This window comes from Trematomus bernacchii, unplaced genomic scaffold (genome assembly GCF_902827165.1).
Source record: "Trematomus bernacchii unplaced genomic scaffold, fTreBer1.1, whole genome shotgun sequence".
In the NCBI taxonomy this organism is placed as follows: Eukaryota; Metazoa; Chordata; class Actinopteri; order Perciformes; family Nototheniidae; genus Trematomus; species Trematomus bernacchii.
This window is the reverse complement of record NW_022987899.1, coordinates 248,012-269,040: the sequence shown is the minus strand read 5'-3', so window position 1 is coordinate 269,040 and position 21,029 is coordinate 248,012. Positions and strand designations below refer to the sequence as shown.

The 21,029-nt window shown below is 43.3% G+C and overlaps 1 protein-coding gene across 1 annotated transcript in view; it reads left to right on the top strand.

The window, feature by feature from the left end:
• Window positions 1–605: 605 nt before the first annotated feature.
• LOC117470074 (calsyntenin-2-like) overlaps window positions 606–21,029 on the top strand; it is a gene marked incomplete at its 3' end in the record, with an annotated part of 240,860 nt that continues 220,436 nt past the window's right edge. The window contains 1 exon segment of the mRNA XM_034114613.1: window positions 606–883. Within this exon segment, the coding sequence (XP_033970504.1) occupies window positions 825–883 (59 nt within the window).

Here is a 21,029-nt window from a genome sequence, read left to right as displayed (position 1 = left end):
TGAACATTTGCATAATATGGCCCCTTTAAATCACTGATATATGATTATTGATGCATTAATGTGAAATAAATGTGTATAGGCTAACTTTATATACTGCCACATATGTCAACCTTAATAATTATATCTGACTATAACTAAAGCTGTCAACTAAATGTAGTGAAAGTAAAATGGGCAAAATTGGATTTTAAGATATTGTTGAGTAGAGGTATAAAGTAGCATTAACTGAAGATACTCGGGTACCTCAAATTGTACTTGTAACAGTACTTTGCTACCACCCACCACTCTATATCACACAATACTTTAATATCTTGTTAATTCATGTGATGGTTTCTTTATGGACTTGTTTATGGAGTCAATTAAGCAAGATGCTTTTCAATCGCTTTCATTACAGATGCCTGCTCGGAGGCTTGAAAGCTCCAGAGAGAGGAGATAGGGAGGGAGGGCGGAGGATGAGAGAGAGTTAAAGAGAGAGAGAGAGAGTGAAAGAGAGAGAAAGAGGGGGCGCCTGAATCTCCCTCCTCCTGTGACGTGGCTCGGTCTGGTCCCGGGGTGCTGCTGCTCTCCGGTCCCGTTTCAGCAGAAAGCTCCAGCAGCTGTCTCCTCCATCCACTCTCCTTTATATCCGACGTGGTGAGGTGCGTTTCGGGCGCGCCGGTGTTCCTCCTCCTGGTTCTTCCACTCCGCGTCTTAGTTGTCCCACATATCAGTCAGTGAACTGTTTTCCACACTCCGCGCAAAAGATAGGAGAAGGAGAAGGAAAAAAGAAAGGAGCAGAAGAGAGGAGAGAAGTCGGCGTGCCGTCGCTGAATCCTCCACCGGGAAAGATGCTGAGAATATCCGGCGTGTTGGCTCTCCTGGCTCTGGGTCTGAGCGCTTCTCACACCAAAGGTACGGTAGGTGAAGGGCAACTTGCCTGCTGTGTGTGTGCGTGGCGTGCGTGTGTGTGTGCGTGTGTGTGTGTGTGTGTGTGTGTGTGTGTGTGTGTGTGTGTGTGTGTGTGTGTGTGTGTGTGTGTGTGTGTGTGTGTGTGTGTGTGTGTGTGTGTGTGTGTGTGTGTTTGTGGCGCAAACTGCGAGTGCACTACAGCTTTATTATCGCTGGATGCAGAGAAATGTCCATCTGATACAGACCAGGCTACATGCTGCGTGTGTGTTTCATGTTCTTTCCCGCAGTGTTCCTATTTGGACTTGTGGAGACACTTAATAATTGTAACTGTATTATAGCACTTGAGGGTGTCTATTTTATCTTTCCTGGCATCCCTACTGCAGCTCTATGGAGATATAGAGTGTTTCTGTTCAGTATGGAGCTCGCTGTGACCTTTTTGAAGCGTACTTTTCTGGGTTAATCTCATGTGGATTCACTGTAGTGTTGATTTAGGGAGTTGCAATGCTGGTGTGATATAGTGCTCTCTTGTATTTTGATGCAAACGCTCAATGTTGAAAGATGTTATGAGACTGGATCTGCCCTGTTAGTTAGTGACTGGTGAAGATGGGTAGGAGGGAAGTGGAGTTTGATGTGGAAACCTGCAAAGAGGTAGCATTTGGTAAAGTGCAATGCCTTTTAACATATTAAAATGGCCAGAATGCATCTGGTGTTTTTAATAAAGAACAGCCACTTTTAAACAGAATTCATTCAACTCAGTGGGACAGGGAGGTCTAATTGAACGCTAAGGTTAATCTATGCTGAAGCGAACAAAAAAATGATCTGCTTATCTCTTATCTGCCCACTATGATGACTGTATTCAACTTTATCTACCTGTATTATCACACATTTATGACTTATCTTATATGAATGTAAGGTATTCACATTGACATTACTCAGCAGCAGCTTTTGTAAATGTACCCAAACGTTGATCAAAGCAGCTCTAATTAGTGCATTATGTACATTAAGGGTATTTATCAACAGCCTAATTTAAATCACAGCTGCAATTATCTCATTAAGTGTCCCCGGAGCGGCACATATGATGACATCCAGATGTGGAGAATGTACTCCATACCTTCACCGCCGAGCTATTTTTAGGTCCGCCGGTATCCCCACTGCAGCGGGACACCTCCATCCTCAGTGGGCTTGGCATGTGTCGTAGGTGAATGCGGCAACAAGTTTTTTTTTTTTTTGCTAATCAACTCCCTGCAGATGGAGGCTGGCTTTTTTGAAAACTGAAAAAAGAAATTACAAGGTGACACCTGTCAGAGAGACAGAAGTGTGATGAGCTGTTATCCTCCTGACTCAGGTGTGTGTGTGTGTGTGTGTGTGTGTGTGTGTGTGTGTGTGTGTGTGTGTGTGTGTGTGTGTGTGTGTGTGTGTGTGGTGTGTGTGTGTGTGTGTGTGTGTGTGTGTGTGTGTGTGTGTGTGTGTGTGTGTGTGTGTGTGTGTGTGTGTGTGTGTGTGTGTGTGTGTGTGTGTGTAAAACATATGCTAGGGGAGCTGTTAGGCCTTGACCTAACTCAGAGGTCAAGCTTTTGCCTCATATGCACTTTCATTTAAATAGGATTTACTTGCGAGCCACAGTGAGGCGACTATCACGAGCCGTAGGGTGACAATATGAATATGTGTGTGCTGTTTTTAAAAAGCGTTAACTTTTAATTTGGGGATACTGTGTATTCACCTGTTCACATGTAATACAGAAGGAGGAAAAAGTTGCATTTATAGAAAGGATTTGTTCTATTTTTGCACCAGGAGCTGGCTGTGGAGTAAATAAATTGCTGCCGAGTCAATAAGGGCGGAAAAACCAGGCGCACCATGATTCTAATTGATTCCCAAAGGGCCACAGTATAGTTGAATCCGGGAGAAAATGTGAGTGTGTTGTGTTCAGGATCGGTTGCTACACTGAACCTCCCTGCCTTTCTCCAATCCCTGTACCCTGGCAGGAAGCACAACTCATAAAAAGAAGCACGAAAAACCCCGAAATAATTTCCCATTTCCTTCCCCTGGATGTTTCTCCACCAAAATGATGACTGAAATAGTCCTTTCCTATTAAGTGTGGCGAAGGATGCCAATATGTGGAGCTGTTTTCCAGATAACTTTGAAGCGCCGCTACTCCTGTCATTTCGAGTTTAGCCACCGTTTCATTCCAGGAAAGCGAGGATGTGCAACTTCCTTTAATCACCCGTCACCCTCAAGTCATCCCGTTAGAATTAGCATGCGAGTGTGTCGCTACATGTCCACGTATCTGCTTAGTATGTGTTTCAGAGTTTGTCAGTAATGAGAGCTTAACGCTTTTACACCCCTGTGTGTGTGTGTGTGTTTTTTTTTGTGTGTCTGTGTGTGTGTGTGTGTGTGTGTGTCCCGCAGAGAGTGATAAAGTGCAGCCAACATGTTGACAGCCGCCAAGTAGGCCTATATGCAAACAAATGGGCGAGGATGTGATGTCGGTTACAAAGGAATTATTGCATTTGTGGATGCGTGCTGTGGCTCAGACGATTTCCTCGGGACGGAGCGTGACGCCGTTCGAACGGGAGAATCTTTTGGCAGCGAAGCGTAAAGAGCTTTTGAGTGTTTTCGCTGCCCAGAGACCCGCTTCTGTGTAATTCCAAGCAAATATGAACTCTGAATTTAGATAGCTCATTACCAGCGCAGTGTATTTTAATTCAACCACCCCGGCTCTTTGTTGGTGGAACCTTTTTGCCGCTTTATTATGTCCTGATAAACACACTGTACATATTTTTCCAGTCTGTAAACATGTGTTATATTCACCCTTTAGGGCGACAAGCTTCAAGCTGTGGCTATATTTTCTTATGACTGTAAAGTTGCAGGATTAATTGACGCAGGTTTTTATAATTTATGGTTTTCTATATAGGCCGTCTGCATGCAAGCTTCTGCACAATACCATGAAGAAAGCCAGGAGGGTTGTAATTTAAGGTTCCTATTAGCAAATAAAAAAAAAGGGGGTTGACAAAAATAACAGAGGTAGATTTATGTCCCCCCTTCGGAGAGAGGAAGTGCATTATGGGAGCACTCTATAAATCCTCCAACGAGGCTGTGACACAGGATGCAGCACAAATCCTGTCGGGTCGGAGGAAAGAGGGCTCAGAGACACCGAGAAGCATCACTGACTTCTTTTTTTTGTATTAACAAACACTTGCTTTGTCCTCTTGTCAAGCTTCACTGAGCCACATTACATTTAAGAAGTAGTGGAGGCAATGGAAGAGCACCTAGCCACTGATCCTGGTGCAGTACAACAACCATTAGACACAACGGATCGAGTAAGAGTGTGAGTCAGGGTGCTTTACTTCCTGTGATTGCTGCTGAAAGAAACTCACAGAGATGTTAGCCTTTGCAGACCATTTACATGCACTAAAACCTATATAGCATATCACAGGAAAGGGAAAACCCCCAAACAGCATAATAGTGCCCCTTTAAGAGGGTCTATCCAAAACAAATACTCTTTCTTCTGTCTGTTTAATACAATTTGTAGGGGGCGAGCGATCTCTGCTGCTCCACAATACTTCATTCAAAATGGTATTTCAACACTTCAGCATTTAACAAATATTGTGCTACCGCCAATTTAAAAAAATGCATCAGTCCTTTTGATAACATTTTGATTAATGGTGCTGCCCTACTTGAGCTTTTAGTCAACTCATGCAGTATTCGTTGTCAATGAGAAATAAAGCCATTCCTTTCTGCTCCGATGTGTTGGTATGGGATGGGTGTCGAGTTCTGTCAAAAGGGAGTTGTGTCCCTGAGATCTGTTCTCATATATCTCAGTGTAGTGAGGCATGTAACGCTCTCATCTTCCTCCATCTTTGCTCTACAGACAGCTCCTGAATATTTCTGTTCTGCCTCCTGTATTTTTGTCTCTTCAAAACTCTTTTAGATGTGGAAGGAGAGGGAGGCTACGGAGTGGAGTCACAGTGTGTGTGAGCATGTAGTTCAGTAGCTGAATGAACTGGGTGCTCAGCGCAGTGAGTGGGTGTCTCGTCTTTTTTTTCTCTTTAAGAGTCTTTGAGCGGTCACGGCTGACCATTCTTGGCAGCATATATTCAGAGAGCCAAGGCTCATTGATTTGCCCTACAAAGTGTGTGTGTGTGTGTGTGTGTGTGTGTGTGTGTGTGTGTGTGTGTGTGTGTGTGTGTGTGTGTGTGTGTGTGTGTGTGTGTGTGTGTGTGTGTGTGTGTGTGTGTGTGTGTGTGTGTGTGTGTGTGTGTGTGTGTGTGTGTGTGTGTGTGTGTGTGTGTGTGTGTGTGTGTGTGTGTGTGTGTGTGTGACTGGAGTGTGTAATGCAGAATTAAGTCAGTACTTGTTGTGAGGTGTTTTTGGGGACAGATTAAAGGGAAGGAACTTACAAAAGAAGGACATTGATTTTATGGGACAGGCAAACGATGATAAGAGAAAACAGATGTAGTTTAAAAAAATGCATTCATGACCTTGGACACGGCAAACAAGGTCAATTTGTTCGGACTTTTCCTTCATTCTACATCGTTTTCATCAGCAGTTTGCATGCAATTGTGTGTGTGTGTTTGTGTGTTTGTGTTTCATCACTGCTTCTGTTAGACCCCACTTTTTCAGGATAATCAAGTTTGTTGAGAAGTAGGAGCCATGAATCTCACAAAGTGGTGAAGTTGCTTGTAAAGTTAATAGGGTTAGTTACAATTTGGTCTTGTTCAGTGCTTGTAATATTGTGATTCATTATTGTGTCATCCAATGGAGTGGTTAGTTGCTGCTAGTGCAATATATTTTCTCTTGTATATTTGACGTGTTTTGTGCTAATGTTTTATACATTTTAACATGTGTCTGCAAAGCTCTCTATAAATCTAATTATTATTACTACCTGTGTGTGTGTGTGTGTGTGTGTGTGTGTGTGTGTGTGTGTGTGTGTGTGTGTGTGTGTGTGTGTGTGTGTGTGTGTGTGTGTGTGTGTGTGTGTGTGTGTGTGTGTGTGTGTGTGTGTGTGTGTGTGTGTGTGTGTGTGTGTGTGTGTGTCAGACACAATGAGTGGGTCGCTGTCTTTTGGTGTTGACCGCAACTTTTTATTAGCTGTGTTTATTCACAATATTTCAGTGCCCAAATTAGGTAACTAAGTAACTTGTTTTTAAATGATGTTTTTTCAATGCAATTGTTCAGCACCGCACGCACGCACGCACGCACGCACACACCACACAACGCACGCACGCACGCACGCACGCACGCACGGACGGACACACACACAAACACACACCACGCACACACGCACGCACACACACACACACACACACACAAACACCCCCCCCCCAAGAGCTCTTCCTGGTGTTCAGAGAACTCCTTCTGCCTGCTCTCTTCCACTCCTCCTGTTTTCCTCCAATCACTTACCTCCAGTCCAATCTCAGCAGCTCCCTCTCTCCTGTTTTTCAGCGCCGAGTGATGACACGTATGAGAAACCCACACTCTCACACTCAGACAGGATGATGAGTAGCAGAGGGTCACAGCCACAGATAGTCTCTGACCTGTCCCTCTCCACCAGCTGGGTCCATCTGACCTCGGAGGAAATGATCAGAGGGGAGGAGAGGGGGAGAATTAGAGGACGAGGGAGAGGAGGGAGAGGAGGGAGAGGAGGGAGGGTCGAGGAGAAAGTTGCAGATCTTTGTCTCGGTGACTCATACATCTTCACAGATGACAAGTGGAGCGCTCTGAGTGGAGTGCAGACTCTTGAAATGGATGCAGAGACAGAGTGGCTGAGTGTCTTATAGACGTTACCGTTGTGGGAAAACAATTTCAAAGATTCAAAGGTGTTATTGTCATATGCACAAAGCTGAAGGGTAGACATGGCAACGAAATTCTTCTGACCTGAGCTCCTCCAACAATCCAACATGTATAATAAAAAGTAGTGCAAAAAGTATTTATACATGTAAATAGAATATAGGATATGTACAAGAACAGAATATGAAATGAAATAATGTATTACAGATCCATCCTTACTTCATGTTCGTATCAGTGTAAGGGGCTGGGGTCCCATGAGGAGAGGAGGGAACATTGTATTAGTCACAAAGTTCCTAAATGTTATTTTGTGGCATGTCAACGTGCATTTGACTAAACACACCAAATGCATAGAGCTGCACAGTTTGACAAATAAATAACGACAATAGTCAGATTATTTTTCAAGATATAGACATTGCAATGTGATTTAATGGGAATGTCAAAAAGTTAATTGATCATGATATTTTTTTAAAGAGGATTTGTACTAAATTAATAATTTGTATTAAATCATGTTGAATCATGTTTGTACGCGAGGACTCGCAGCGACACCATACTTCCTTCAACACAAGCACTCATTAAGTGTGCCACATTTGGCCTTTCAGATTCATTTTCCTCTGCAGTCCCTTGGTAGTTAATGGCATTCAAGAAAACACACACTTGCGCACACACACACACACACACACACACACACACACACACACACACACACACACATACACATACACATACACACACACACACACCATCACACACCATCAGCAGCAACACGTCCTCGTCATTGTCAGTCTGCACACACCCCCCCATTAGCACTGTGTATCTGCTAATGGTTTCCAAAGCTGATGATGATCCACAGGTATCGGGCTGCCCGCGCACACAATTAATCAAGCGTTCATTTTTATTTTCTTCATTAGTCTACATCCCCTCAAACACACAAACACACACCCCACAAACACACACCCTGACACACACTGCCCCTGTGTGATGTTGCCTTGATGATCGTGTTAAGTGCTCATCACTTGCGTGTCTGTTCTCCTATCTGTGCTCAATTTCAATGCATTTGTCTGTTTTCCCCGTGAAAGCAACAGTTGTCGTTCCATATGTTGGCCACTTACAGGCTGAACAGAAGCTGGCAGAGCTTATGATATACTCCCAAACATTTCTCAACGCACACAAATAAATAGATAAATAAATAAAGGAAACACATGCTGTTGCTTATATGGAGTATTTACTGTAAACACACCAACATCAACACCATCTTCTTCACTTGTTTACAGGCTAATAGTACTTTTTGGTAATTAAAACTGTCAACATCTGCAGGAGGAATACTCATTGTTGGAATCTAATAACGTACATTTACTCAAGTACTTAAGTACAATTTTGACTTAGTTTGACTTTACATGAGTATTTAAATGTTATGCTACTTTATACCTCTCCTCTACATATAAGAAGCCAATATTTGAATTTGTTCTCCACTCCACAGCTTGACTCAATAAATACACATCTTGCTATAGTTATAGCTTAAAATATCCTTCAGTAGTGTTCAAATAAATAAACTGACCTCCTCCTCCTCTACCACAGGGTGTCCGCGGGGTCTTAAAAAGTATTAAAAGTTGATAAATCAATTTAGCGAAAATGAAGGCTAATAAAAAGTATTAAACGGCATTTTCCAAGGTATTACATTTTGTAGCTTGTTTTCAATAAGTATATAAATTGTCCAAAGAGGTTGTATTCTACAGTGTGCCTGAATGTAATCATTGCGTAGGTGTGTAGTGTGATTCTGTGTAGTTTATTTATGGCATCCCGTTGGATTTGACGTCATCAGAACAGGACATCGCACGCTCACTGCTTGATAGCGAGCGAAGGTCCGTTTACGCCGGTTGTTAAGCAACATCGTTATGGGGAAATGCAAGTCTGCGTCCAAATGGTTGGAAGATAAGGAGGAAGGACAATCAATACTGTATATAGTCAATGTGAGGTAAAGTGTGTCACCAATGTAACCGGTTAAAACTCCAAGTGGCGATGAGGTCTTAAAATGTATGGAAAGGGTCCAAAGATCCAAAAATACTTAAAGTTCCAAAAATACTTAAAGTTCCAAAAATACCGTAAATTTCAAAAATACTTAAAGTTCCAAATATACTTCCAAAAATACCGTCAATTCCAAAAATACCGCAACGTTCCAAATATACTTAAAGTTCCAAAAATACTTAAAGTTCCAAAAATACCGCAAATGGTTGGAAGATAAGGAGGAAGGACAATCAATACTGTATATAGTAAATGTGAGGTGAAGCATGTCGCCAATGTAACCGGTTAAAACTCCAAGTGGCGATGAGGTCTTAAAATGTATGGAAAGGGTCTTAAAAAAGGTCTTAAAAGGTATTACATTTGACTTCAGGATTCCTGCATATACCCTGTACCAGCTGTGACGAACACATAATGGATCATAATCAAGTAATTACATGATTCTAAAATGTTCCATATGTACGTTCAAACTCGTTACAAGAGCTTCCATCAGGAGGAACACTCTGCAGCAAAAGAAACGATGCAAATATAAAAACACAAATCCAAATGTGAAATAACACAAATGTGCTAAAAACACATCAAGATGAAGAAACATCTGCACCAACTTGACGAAATATGCTCAGCGTTTCTTAAAATCACTGCATAAACAAAACGCTGCAAATATAAAATAGCTCGAAATAAAACAGAAACAGGTCTGGAGCGGAGACCGGAGCGCTTGTTGACAATCGTGGATTATAATTTGCGAATGTTTTCTTAATGCTGCGTATGTGTTGCTAAATTGGTGCAGATTGTTTTTCCCTATTTGCATGTGTTTTGGCCCATTTGTGTTTTTATATTTACATAGTTTCTGAAGCAGCAGTGCGTTTCTCCTAATGGAAGCGCGTTTGCACTGATTGGCCACCGTACATAAAGGCATATTAAGTACTTTAATCTTTGTACCTAAGTATATTCTGATGCCAATACATTTGTACCATTGCTTAAGTGAAGTACCTGCAGGTCTTACTCGTCAAAGAATATTTTTGACACTTTTAGTATTGCTCCTTCAACTTGAGTAGTCTTCTTGTCCTTTCTGATAAAAGCCTTGTTGTTTAGTGCAGCTTGTTGTGAGTTACAGAGCGAGGGCTCCTGGCGTTATTCCAGCAGAGGTGATGACTGGAAGTGATTGGAGACAAGGTCTTCTGCCTTCTGTCTGTTTACTTACATTATCTCTGCCATTATTGAACCACTACTGCTTTCTTTTCATATTTACTGATATATGAGTGGTAAGAGCCACACATTTATCTTGCTAATACCGTGTTTCTTCAAGCCTGTGTAGCTTCAATATATCTTGATGCTGTTGTTTTGGTGGCAGAGAGTGTTTGTTTTTCTCTGCACGCTCACCATAGGTGTCATTTACACTGGAGACGCTGGGGAGATTTCCCTTTTACTTTTGCACAGTATAATTTATAAAAAAAAGTGTTCTGAAGAAAATAACAAAATGTTCACTTACAAATGAAAAAGCTTTTAGAAAGGTTTGTAAAACATGTAAAGAGTAAATCAATGTGCAATCTCAACAACAAAATCCGCCCAAGTAAAAGTTATGGAAATAGTGATCAGTAACTTTGACAATTTCTTGACATAGCTTCTTGTTTTTTCTCGATATTGGTATTTATCTATTAAAAAACGGACCAATTACATTGCCTAAAATGCTATGTTAAATTGGCCCTATTATGCTCAGTTTAAGGTTAATATTAGTGTCTCTCCTGTGACATGTCTCCATGCTTTAATGTTCAAAAAGCTCTTTATTTCTCTCATACTGCCTGTGCTGCAGCACCTCTTTCCACCCTCTGTCCGAAACCAGAGCCCAGTCTAATCTGATTGGTTAGCTGGCCGGCTCTGTTGTGATTGGTCAACCGCTTAGAGATGACCCGCCCCTTAGCCTATCAGGTACAATATTTTAAAGCGGTGTCCAATAGAAGCACCAGTGTTACAAAGTGATGTCACTATGATGTCCAGAACTTTGGTATTTGAGCCTTTGCAGACCATTTACATGCACACAAACCTATATAACACACTACAGGAAAAGTGAAAACCCCCAAAAAGCAGAATAGAGACCATTTTAAAATCTTCTGAGTTCTTAAAGTCTCTGCCTTTTCAACACAAAGTGACGCCCTTGACATTCTCTGAGAGTTGCAGGACAGCAGAGTCATTCAGCCAGGAGCAGACATGACGCCAGGCGCTGTCCTTGGTCCCGAACGAGCCAATGACACTCAGTGAGATCTGCAGAAACAGAGCTCTCCGTGGTGCTGAAAGCAGACCGAGTGGACCTCTTTGTCTTGCCATTAGCTCGTGTGAGTGTGAGTGTGAGTGGGCATTTGCATACACCAGTGTGTGAGAAATATTGTCGGGGCGGAGATATGTGAGAACACAGCAGGGACCTGACAGGCTGTCACCGCGGTGATAAGGCTGAGCAGTGATCGATGAGTGACAGATGGAGGGGTGAAAATGGCCGGGAAATGTGCAGCATCATAATGACGACGCTTAGTTCAAGCAGTTGGCTCTTAAACTGGGAGACATAACAGTGATTTAGCAATGTGTGATGGGGGATTACACTCATTTAGAGGACATGTTTTCACAATCAGCTTCGTACTATGAATGATGAGCTCTTACATACATGAACACACTTTTTTTAAACGTTTAATTATTTGAATTATATGTCCATACATGTGTTTTGCTCCCAATATACGCTTTTTTACATACATTGTAAATCAAACAAAACAAACACGCCTTAGTGTACACACCTTAAACTTAAAATGACGTAAATAAAAATAACTAAGACAAATTCAAATAAAGCCAACATAATTATTGAACTTGTTGCATTGAAAATACATTAAGATTAATTTAAATAAACATCAGATTAAAGGGGATTTTAACACAAAAATATAAAAGCTGAGACACAGTTTGGGATTTTAGCTCGTCTCTGATTGAGACTGCTGCTAGCCGACTCCAGACAAACTTTAAATAACAATTCAAGATCAATTCTTAACCTTAAAGTTTTTGTGATACCATCTTGACACAACCCCAAGTTTTCAAGTTCTTCCTCTCTCTCTCTCTCCCCAGCAGCAGGGCCTCAGAGCCAAGACCGTAAAGCATCTAAAAATAAATCCTGCTCCAACAGTCTGAAGTAAATTGAGTTGTGGCCAATAATTCTCACATAGCGGCTGCTCGGCCATATTTTCATCCTGCAATAGAAATCTTTGGACGTTGATCCAGGACTCCTGCAGAGGCTTTGTGATGAGATTCGACACATGAATGGACCTTGCTCAAAACTTCAATCAATCAATGTTTATTTATATAGCCCAATATCACAAATGTTACATTTGTCTCAGTGGACTTCACAGTTTGTACAGAATATCAGTATGACAATACGACACCCTCTGTCCTTAGACCCTCACATCGTACAAGGAAACACTTCCAGAGAGAAACCCCACAGTTTAAAGGGGAACATGGGAGAAACCTCAGGGAGAGCAACAGAGGAGGGATCCCTCTCCCAGGACGGACAGACGTGCAATAGATGCCGTGTGTAAATCGAAGAGATAATACATTTACAACGTAGGCAGACCAAATGTTCGGAAATGCATGTGTCTATAATAAGAAGATGAATCCACGAGCATGTCAACAATCCTGTGGGAGCCATCAGGGAAGTAGTATGATGAGAGTCAGGCAGGACCACAGAGACAGGTTCAGCCACGACTCGAAGTCCAGGACTCAGGATCCAGGACTCAGGATCCAGGACTCAGGATGCAGGATCCAGGACTCAGGATCCAGGACTCAGGATGCAGGATCCAGGACTCAGGATCCAGGACTCAGGATGCAGGACTCAGGATGCAGGACTCAGGATCCAGGACTCAGGATCCAGGACTCAGGATCCAGGATCCAGGACAGAGGAACAGCAACAGGATCAGCCACGACTCAGGATCCCGGCGTAGATAGACACCAAAAAGAAATTTGAGGGAAGCTGGGTTATTGGGAACATGAGAGTACACAGGTACAGACAGAGAGAAGGAAGAAGTAAGGTGTCCCCTGACAGTCTAAGCCTATAGCAGCAAAACTAACATGTCTACGTACATGGACTCCCTTAGGATAGGGTGAGGGAAAGGGGTAGCAAGTAAGAAGTAAGGAACAGAGGTGGAGAGGCACAACGTGTCTACGTACATGCACTCCCTTAGGATAGGGTGAGGGAAAGGGGTAGCAAGTAAGAAGTAAGGAACAGAGGTGGAGAGGCACAACGTGTCTACGTACATGCACTCCCTTAGGATAGGGTGAGGGAAAGGGGTAGCAAGTAAGAAGTAAGGAACAGAGGTGGAGAGGCACAACGTGTCTACGTACATGCACTCCCTTAGGATAGGGTGAGGGAAAGGGGTAGGAACTAAGATGTATGCGCCACATCTATACCATGAGCGCATTGCTCCTTAAAAGTTTTTCTGGCACTGACACCAATCAACAGTTGTGTGTCGACTCAGCAGGGATCAAGGCACGTGTATGCCTCTCCCTGCTTCCACCGTCTACACACACAACCAAATGACATCTATACCATGAGCGCATTGCTCCTAAAAGGTGTTTCTGGCACTGACACCAATCAACAGTTGTGTGTCGACTCGGCAGGGATCACACACACAACCAAATGACATACCATCAGTAAGGAAAGAGAGTAAGAACTAAGATGTATAGGTGAAGAGGCACAACGTGTCTACGTCAATGCACTCTTATTAGATTATTTTATCAACTATAAGCTTTATCAAAAAGGAAGGTCTTAAGCGTACTCTTAAAAACGGATAGGCTGTCTGCCGCCCGAACACAAACTGGAAGCTGATTCCACAAAAGTGGAGCTTGATAAGAAAAGGCTCTGGCTCCCATTGTACTTTTAGAGACTCTAGGAACAACCAACAACCCTGCATTCTTGGACCGCAATGCCCTAGTAGGACAGTAGGGTATAATGAGTTCTTTAAGGTAAGATGGCGCCTGCCCATTAAGGGCTTTGTAGGCGAGAAGAAGGATTTTAAATTCTATCCTGTGTTCTATAGGGAGGCAGTGTAAGGCAGCCAGAACAGGAGTAATGTGGTTAGTACGCGTGCTGCAGCATTTTGAATCAGCTGAAGAGACTTAACTGACTTCTTGGTACACCCTGATAATAAAGAGTTACAATAATCCAGCCTTGAAGGAACAAATGCATGGACTAGTTTCTCTGCACCGTTTTGAGGCAAGATATGCCTGATTTCTGCAATGTTACGTAGATGAAAGAAAGCGGTGCTTGAGATTGATTTTATGTGGGCGTTAAAGGATAAATCCTGATCAAATATAACACCAAGATTCCTTACAGTCTCACTGGAGGCCAAATGAATGCCATCCATAGTTAGTATGTATCTTTAGATAGTTTGTTTCGTAGATTCTTTGGGCCGAGTACAATAACTTCAAGGACTTGAAATACATCCATGTACATCTGTAGCGACTGAACACAGACACACACGCACGCACACACGCACGCACACACGCACGCACACACGCACGCACACATGCACAGGTGCAGCATGTGAACTGAACAGGTGGGACCATCGTTGTGTAGAAAGCCTGTCTCTGATGCAGCAATTTCATCCTACTGCTGTATCTGGGACACATGCGCACGCACACACACACACACACTCACACACACACACACACACACACACACACACACACACACACACACACACACACATACACTGAACTTCTCCTTTCCTCAGTTCCCTGTTGCACAAGCTCAGTAATTGCATTCCCAAAAGCGTATAGAGAAATATCTATATGTGTGTGTGTGTGTGTGTGTGTGTGTGTGTGTGTGTGTGTGTGTGTGTGTGTGTGTGTGTGTGTGTGTGTGTGTGTGTGTGTGTGTGTGTGTGTGTGTGTGTGTGTGTGTGTGTGTTGTGTGTGTGTGTGTGTGTGTGTGTGTGTGTGTGTGTGTGTGTGTGTGTGTGTGTGTGTGTGTGTGTGTGTGTGTGTGTTTACCCGTGTCTAGGTCAAATCCTGAGAGATGTGAACTCTCTGCTGGGTTGTTTCATTTTGTATCTGGATGTTCAGGGCCTCATTTGTACCGGTGTGTTTTGGGAGGAATCACCAAGGTGCTTTCAGCTCTCTCACAGAAGCCCCACAATGCTCCAGCAGTGAGAGGGAAAAAACACCATTTGTCACAATTTGATTGTTTTCAAACCTGCATGTCCCGGCTTGTTTGATTTAGAGCAGCTGTCACACTGCGGCCGCTGCTTCTCGTCCTGCATCTCTTCATCCTGCAGCAGACAGCAGCACCCCCCCCCCCCCCCCACCCCCCGCCCCCCTCTGTTACCGGGCGGAGGATCTGGGTCACCGTGTCCCTGCTCCTCCCACCGCTTTGCCTCCTCGTTCCTCCTCTGTTCTCTATCTTACCATGTTCCATGTTTTTTCTTTGTGTCTAATCCTGGAGCCCATAATATCACAAATTCAATCACTACTCTTTTCTTCAAATCTTTCGTCCTCATCTTCGTCCATGCTCCCGCTGGAATTTCCTGGTGTAGCATTAGTGTGGAGGTAATTACCGACGGCAAGGCTTAGCCTGGCGTTATCACACTGTCGTCCCCCCCCCCCCGCCCTGAGGATCCGTCTCCTCCCCTTCTCTCTCCTTCACTTCCTGCCTCCCACACCAGGACCCCATGGAGACTCTCCTGTTGGATTGGCGCTGGGTTAAGGACATTTAAAAGCTAATATATTTTTAGTTAGTTGTTTTAGTTCTTCCATCGCAGAAGCTTTTGTCTACTTCATTAGGCTGGCTGTGCTTTGTTAACCCTGAAGATACTGCAAGCAATAACACCTTATCATACATTGACATCTTTGCATGCACACAAGCGTATTTCTCACGCACCCTCAATGCATCGCCCGGTCACACATACATAAACACATGAACACATGAATATATGTAAACTCAAAACATTTTGCAAGTATGCAGAAAAAACATTTAATCACGGTTTTAATCTCATCCCTCGCACGCTCGTACAAGTTCGGACATCGCAGGCTGGGAGCTAATAATCGAGTTGTGAATAATTAAAGAGCAATGTTCATTCATTAAACACCTAAAACATGGTTGGCAGGAGACACACACACACACACACACACACACACACACACACACACACACACACACACACACACACACACACACACACACACACACCCTCCCGCTCTCTCAAGACCTTTCCATTCACCTCCTATCTCTCCCTGCCCTCTATTTGAATATCTTGTCACTTAGAGACACTGTATGTTAACACAGAAGCTGTGAAGAGTGTGTGTGTGTGTGTGTGTGTGAGAGAGTGAAGGTCACTCACTGTTATAACCAGCACATCATTATTAAATCATAAATTCAACCCTGGCTCTCACTTTTAGTTTCTCGGGTTGTGTTCGGGTTGTGTTTTTGTTTTTTGCATTGTGTGTGAATGTGGCAGGTATGGTGTTGTATGTGTTGTGTGTGTGCGTGCGTGCGTGCGTGCGTGCGTGCGTGCGTGCGTGCGTGCGTGCGTGCGTGCGTGGGCCTTGGCCCCTGGAGTTCTCATTATGGCGCGAGTGGATGTCCGAGCCCGGCCCTAACATCTGTCTCTGAGAGTTCAGGAGCCCCACGCCCAGCGCTAGCCAGGAAACACCCGCTCCAAAACAAACACACCACTGCAGAAAAGTTCTCCTATGTATTCCAAATCAACTCTGAGATTGACATTTTAATATTACCGTACATTCAAAACAAGTCCTTCAGTTTGCTGCATTCAACACTGTGTGCCGTCTGGTCAGTTTTGACTGGAGATACATGATCTGTTCTGTATTGAGTTGTCACCAATATACAATTATTGCACATACAAGGGAATAGGGGAGCTTCAACATGTGTTGTCTCCCAATTGGACTTTATTTGATAGTGGATACATGTGCACATATGTTGTGTATGCCATAGGTTTCTGGCCAAAATTGAACCAAGCTGTTCTTACACAGGTTTTGTTTAAGTTTCTTTGAGGCACAAACATAACTTGGTAGAATGGTTTTAGTGAAGTGTGCTGCTTTTTGAAGACTACCACGCCTTCAATAACCATGCCGTTGAGTTCAGGTAACTATTTATGACCACAGTTAGAGAAAAATAAACCACTATTTGAAGCAAACAGTTTGATTTAGCCCAAGGTGATGATCATGTGGACCTATAGTGAGTTTCTCAGCTAGTGTTATACAGTTTTTCTGAAGGTTTACTGTTAAGAAATGATCAGCAAAACCTTCAGCCACATCCCAAGTGCATGTTCTTATGTGAAAAAGCATTCAGACGTTTGTGATTAAGTATCAAAATTGGAGAGGACTTCACAGGATGTGCTTTCATAACTCCTCACAGCGACAGATGGTGGAAAGAGTGAAAGGCTGAGGGGAGAAATCCCTCCCAACATGTCTGTGTTCTTGAGTAAAGACGAGCAGAAAATAACCACAGCGACGCACACCAGAGAGCAGAGACACGTTCCAACATCGGCTCTGCGACGGGGAACGTGGGCTCATAAGAAATGTGGTCTTGACTTCGAGGAACACAAATTACTACACACAGAACTTTTAATATTTAACGGGATTACATTCAAATAATATGACAGGAATGTGCTGGGAAACACTTGGATGTCTTTTGAGATCTGAGCTTTTGTTTTTCTGTGCAAATATCTCCTTTTATTCATCAAGGGTTACAGAAATTCATTATTTTCTCACACAGCCTGGTTCATATTTGTAAAGCTGAGCAAACTTACTGTTTGTTGAAGATCCTCATCCCTCAGTGCTGTGGTGCTTTCTGTGGAGCAGGTTGAGATGTGATGCCTTGTTCAAGGAGACAACTCTGTTTCTGTTTTATAATGCTTTTTGGGTTTTCCCTGTAGTGAGTTATATAGCTTTCTAACCACTCTCCCCATGCCTGAAACGCCTCCAATAGACTTCCGAAACAAAGTGACATCATTGTGTAACACTTGCGCTTCAATTGGCCGGCGCTCCAACACATTGCACGTGATAGCCTAAGGGGCGGGACGTCTCTAAGCGGTTGACCAATCACAACAGAGCCGGCCAACGTCTGTATTCAGTGAAACAATTGCACACTATTAAAGGGGCCCTATTGTTTTGCATGAAACGCCTCCATTGGACTCCAACACATTGCACGTGATAGGCTAAGGGGCGGGACATTTCTTCGCGGTTAACCAATCACAACAGACTGGACTCTGGTTTCAGACAGAGGGTGAAAAGAGGTGCAGCAGCACAGGCAGTATGAGAAAAATAAAGAGCTTTTTGAACATTAAAGCATGGAGACATGTCAAAGTAGAGACACTACATACAAATATGAAACAGAAAATGAGCCTAATAGGGCCTCTCTGAAATGTTTGCTGTAATTTATTTTTCAAAAAGAGAAGCGAAAGCCTAGTTGGTCTTACCTTTGCCCTGCTGACCTCAGTAAACAAGTCTATTGTCTTTCTCATTGTTTACACAAAATGTGAAAGAAAGCCAGCTGTTCTGCACTGTCAATTATGACGCAAAAACATCTGAGAAGGATTCTCTAAAAGGCATTTTGGTTTCAAAACAGTTTATTAAAAATTGTGTATAAAGTACCGTATTTTCCGGACTATAAGTCCCAGTTTTTTAAGCTGTCTGGCTGGTCCTGCGACTTATACCGTTCAAACTAGGGCCAATAGATGCCACTGTATACAATCGTGACAACTGAAAACTGCTGTACCACCGAAGAAGAAAAAAGTCACGACAACCGGGGAGGATGTCACGTAACTTTCCAGGATGTTGTGGGATGGATCGACACAGCATGGGCTTCAGTGACGGCCGACACCATCCTGTCGGGATTCAGAGAGGTCTAATTGGAGCTGATTCTGATGGTGAGTCTGACGACAGCCCGGAGCAGGATATGCTGCTTCATCGACACCTCTGTGTCGCTGTTAAACACTTCCCCCACTGTGTCACTGTTAAACACTTCCCCCTCTGTGTCGCTGTTAAACACTTCCCCCTCTGTGTCGCTGTTAAACACTTCCCCCTCTGTGTCGCTGTTAAACACTTCCCCCTCTGTGTCGCTGTTAAACACTTCCCCCACTGTGTCACTGTTAAACACTTCCCCCTCTGTGTCGCTGTTAAACACTTCCCCCTCTGTGTCGCTGTTAAACACTTCCCCCTCTGTGTCGCTGTTAAACACTTCCCCCTCTGTGTCGCTGTTAAACACTTCCCCCTCTGTGTCGCTGTTAAACACTTCCCCCGGAGTTGGCGGAAGTGTTTAACAGCGACACAGAGGATGAAGACTTCAGTGGATAAATGCGACTTATACACCGAAGCGATTTATACATGTTTTTTTTCTCTTAACGACACATTTTTTGATAAGAGCGACTTATACACAGCTAGCTAGCAGATAGCTTGCAAGTATAGTTTAGCATTAAGCTACACGAGTGGTGTTTTAGTATATTTGGCTAAATTACATGTCTATACTTTACATGATAACTTTTTGTTGTTGTTTTAATACAGTCCATCCCTTTCCCTCGCCAAACACAAGCATTATCATGTTTAAGTTGGAGTGCCTTTTTATTCAAATGACACTGTTTTATATGGTGTGGCATGAAAAAGTTCACTTCTACGGCCATCTACTTTTGCATCTTCTTCAAACAAATATCCCTGTACTGTATGGGAAGCTTGGAGAAATGTATTTTGATTTGTATCACCTTCTTTGCAGGTGATTTGAAACATTTCCCCCCGGCTGAATGTGTCCCACCACAATACGTCTTGAAACTGATCTGCTCAGGCTTTCCTCCAGTACAATTTATTTTCTCACGAGTCGTGCTTGAATATATCGAGCAAGTAGGAAACAATCCATCTCTGCCTCATCAATGCAGAGAAATATCTACTTTCTAATCCTCCACTACATCTCAAAATCCAACTTTTTCCGCTGCTGGCATTTTCACAGCTGCTGCCATTCTCTCTCTGTGTTACACACACACACACACACACACACACACACACACACACACACACACACACACACACCATTTAAATATCAATGAGTCTTCTCTTTTATGCTATGCTGTGGGTCTTCAAACAAATAGATTATATCTAGCTGTGTGGCATTTCAGAGGTGGTATTTACGGCCACCTGATGCTCAAAGAACACATGAAATGGCTGTGTGTGTGTGTGTGTTTGACAGTCCCCCCCTGCTGTTTACATTTAAGAGCACCTGTAGAGAGCTGCACACACACATCTAAATTCTTGATGCACTTCTCCACCTCTAAGTCGCCCCCATCAATTTTCACTCTTCTCCTCTTTTTATTAACCTGCCTGTGTGTATGCCAGTGTGTGTGTGTGTGAGTGTGTGTGCGCCGGCGTCTGAGTGTTTGTTGTTTTGCTCCACTGTGAAGCAAATGACTTGTCCCGGCGTGGTGGGTAATTTTCCCGTGGCATTGGCGCTTTCATCCATGCAGTCTCTCAGGGAGCGGTGTTTATGAATTGACATCGTAATCATGCCTTCGCCGCTTTCTCTCCATTTCCAGCTCCTCGGGAGGGCAGCTGGAGGGTCTCGGGGGTTTACGTGCAAAAAAAATAAATAAGAGATGGAAATCTGTGACGGGCTTTTGCTAGAGGGCAGCGGCAGACAATAGGAGAGCGGCTGAGTGACAGGCTGAAATTGAAATAGGAAGAACATACTCAGGTAAGAAGAAAGAGACGGAGGGCAGTGAATGCAGCTCAGGGAGAGATTCAGCAAATTGGATGGAGATTTTCACATTTAAAGATGCTATCTGTTGCATTTTCATATAAATAAGTGTTTTGAATTATATTTTCAAGCCTGTTTTGAATAAACTGAATGAACTTTCCCTCCTCCTTCTGCTGCTTCGTCTTATTCTCTTGACATTTACCATCTGCAGCTGTCAACAGACTTTGCTGGTGTGCAGAAAAAAACCATTGGCTTCTTTTAACGAGTTTTGAATGCTTTAAAGGGGACCTGTCATGCAAAATGCACTTTTTTATGTCTTTTACACATAAATATGTGTCCCCGGTGTGTCAGGGAACCCACGCAGCGTCAGAAAATAAAACCCTCTCTCTTTTCCTCCGTACCCACATCTCTAAAAACGGGGCTACAACGGAGCTGATCCAGATTTGCGTCCGATATGACGTAATATCGGAAATGTGGACCCACGGCCCTATCAGAAACGTTGCTATCAGAAACAATGCCCGACTGTTTTGGCCGTAATATGGTCGGTGTTTACATTAGCATCGCTAACACTCAGAGCTAACCTGTACTGGAGAGCATGTGTGTGAAGAAGCAGGAAATA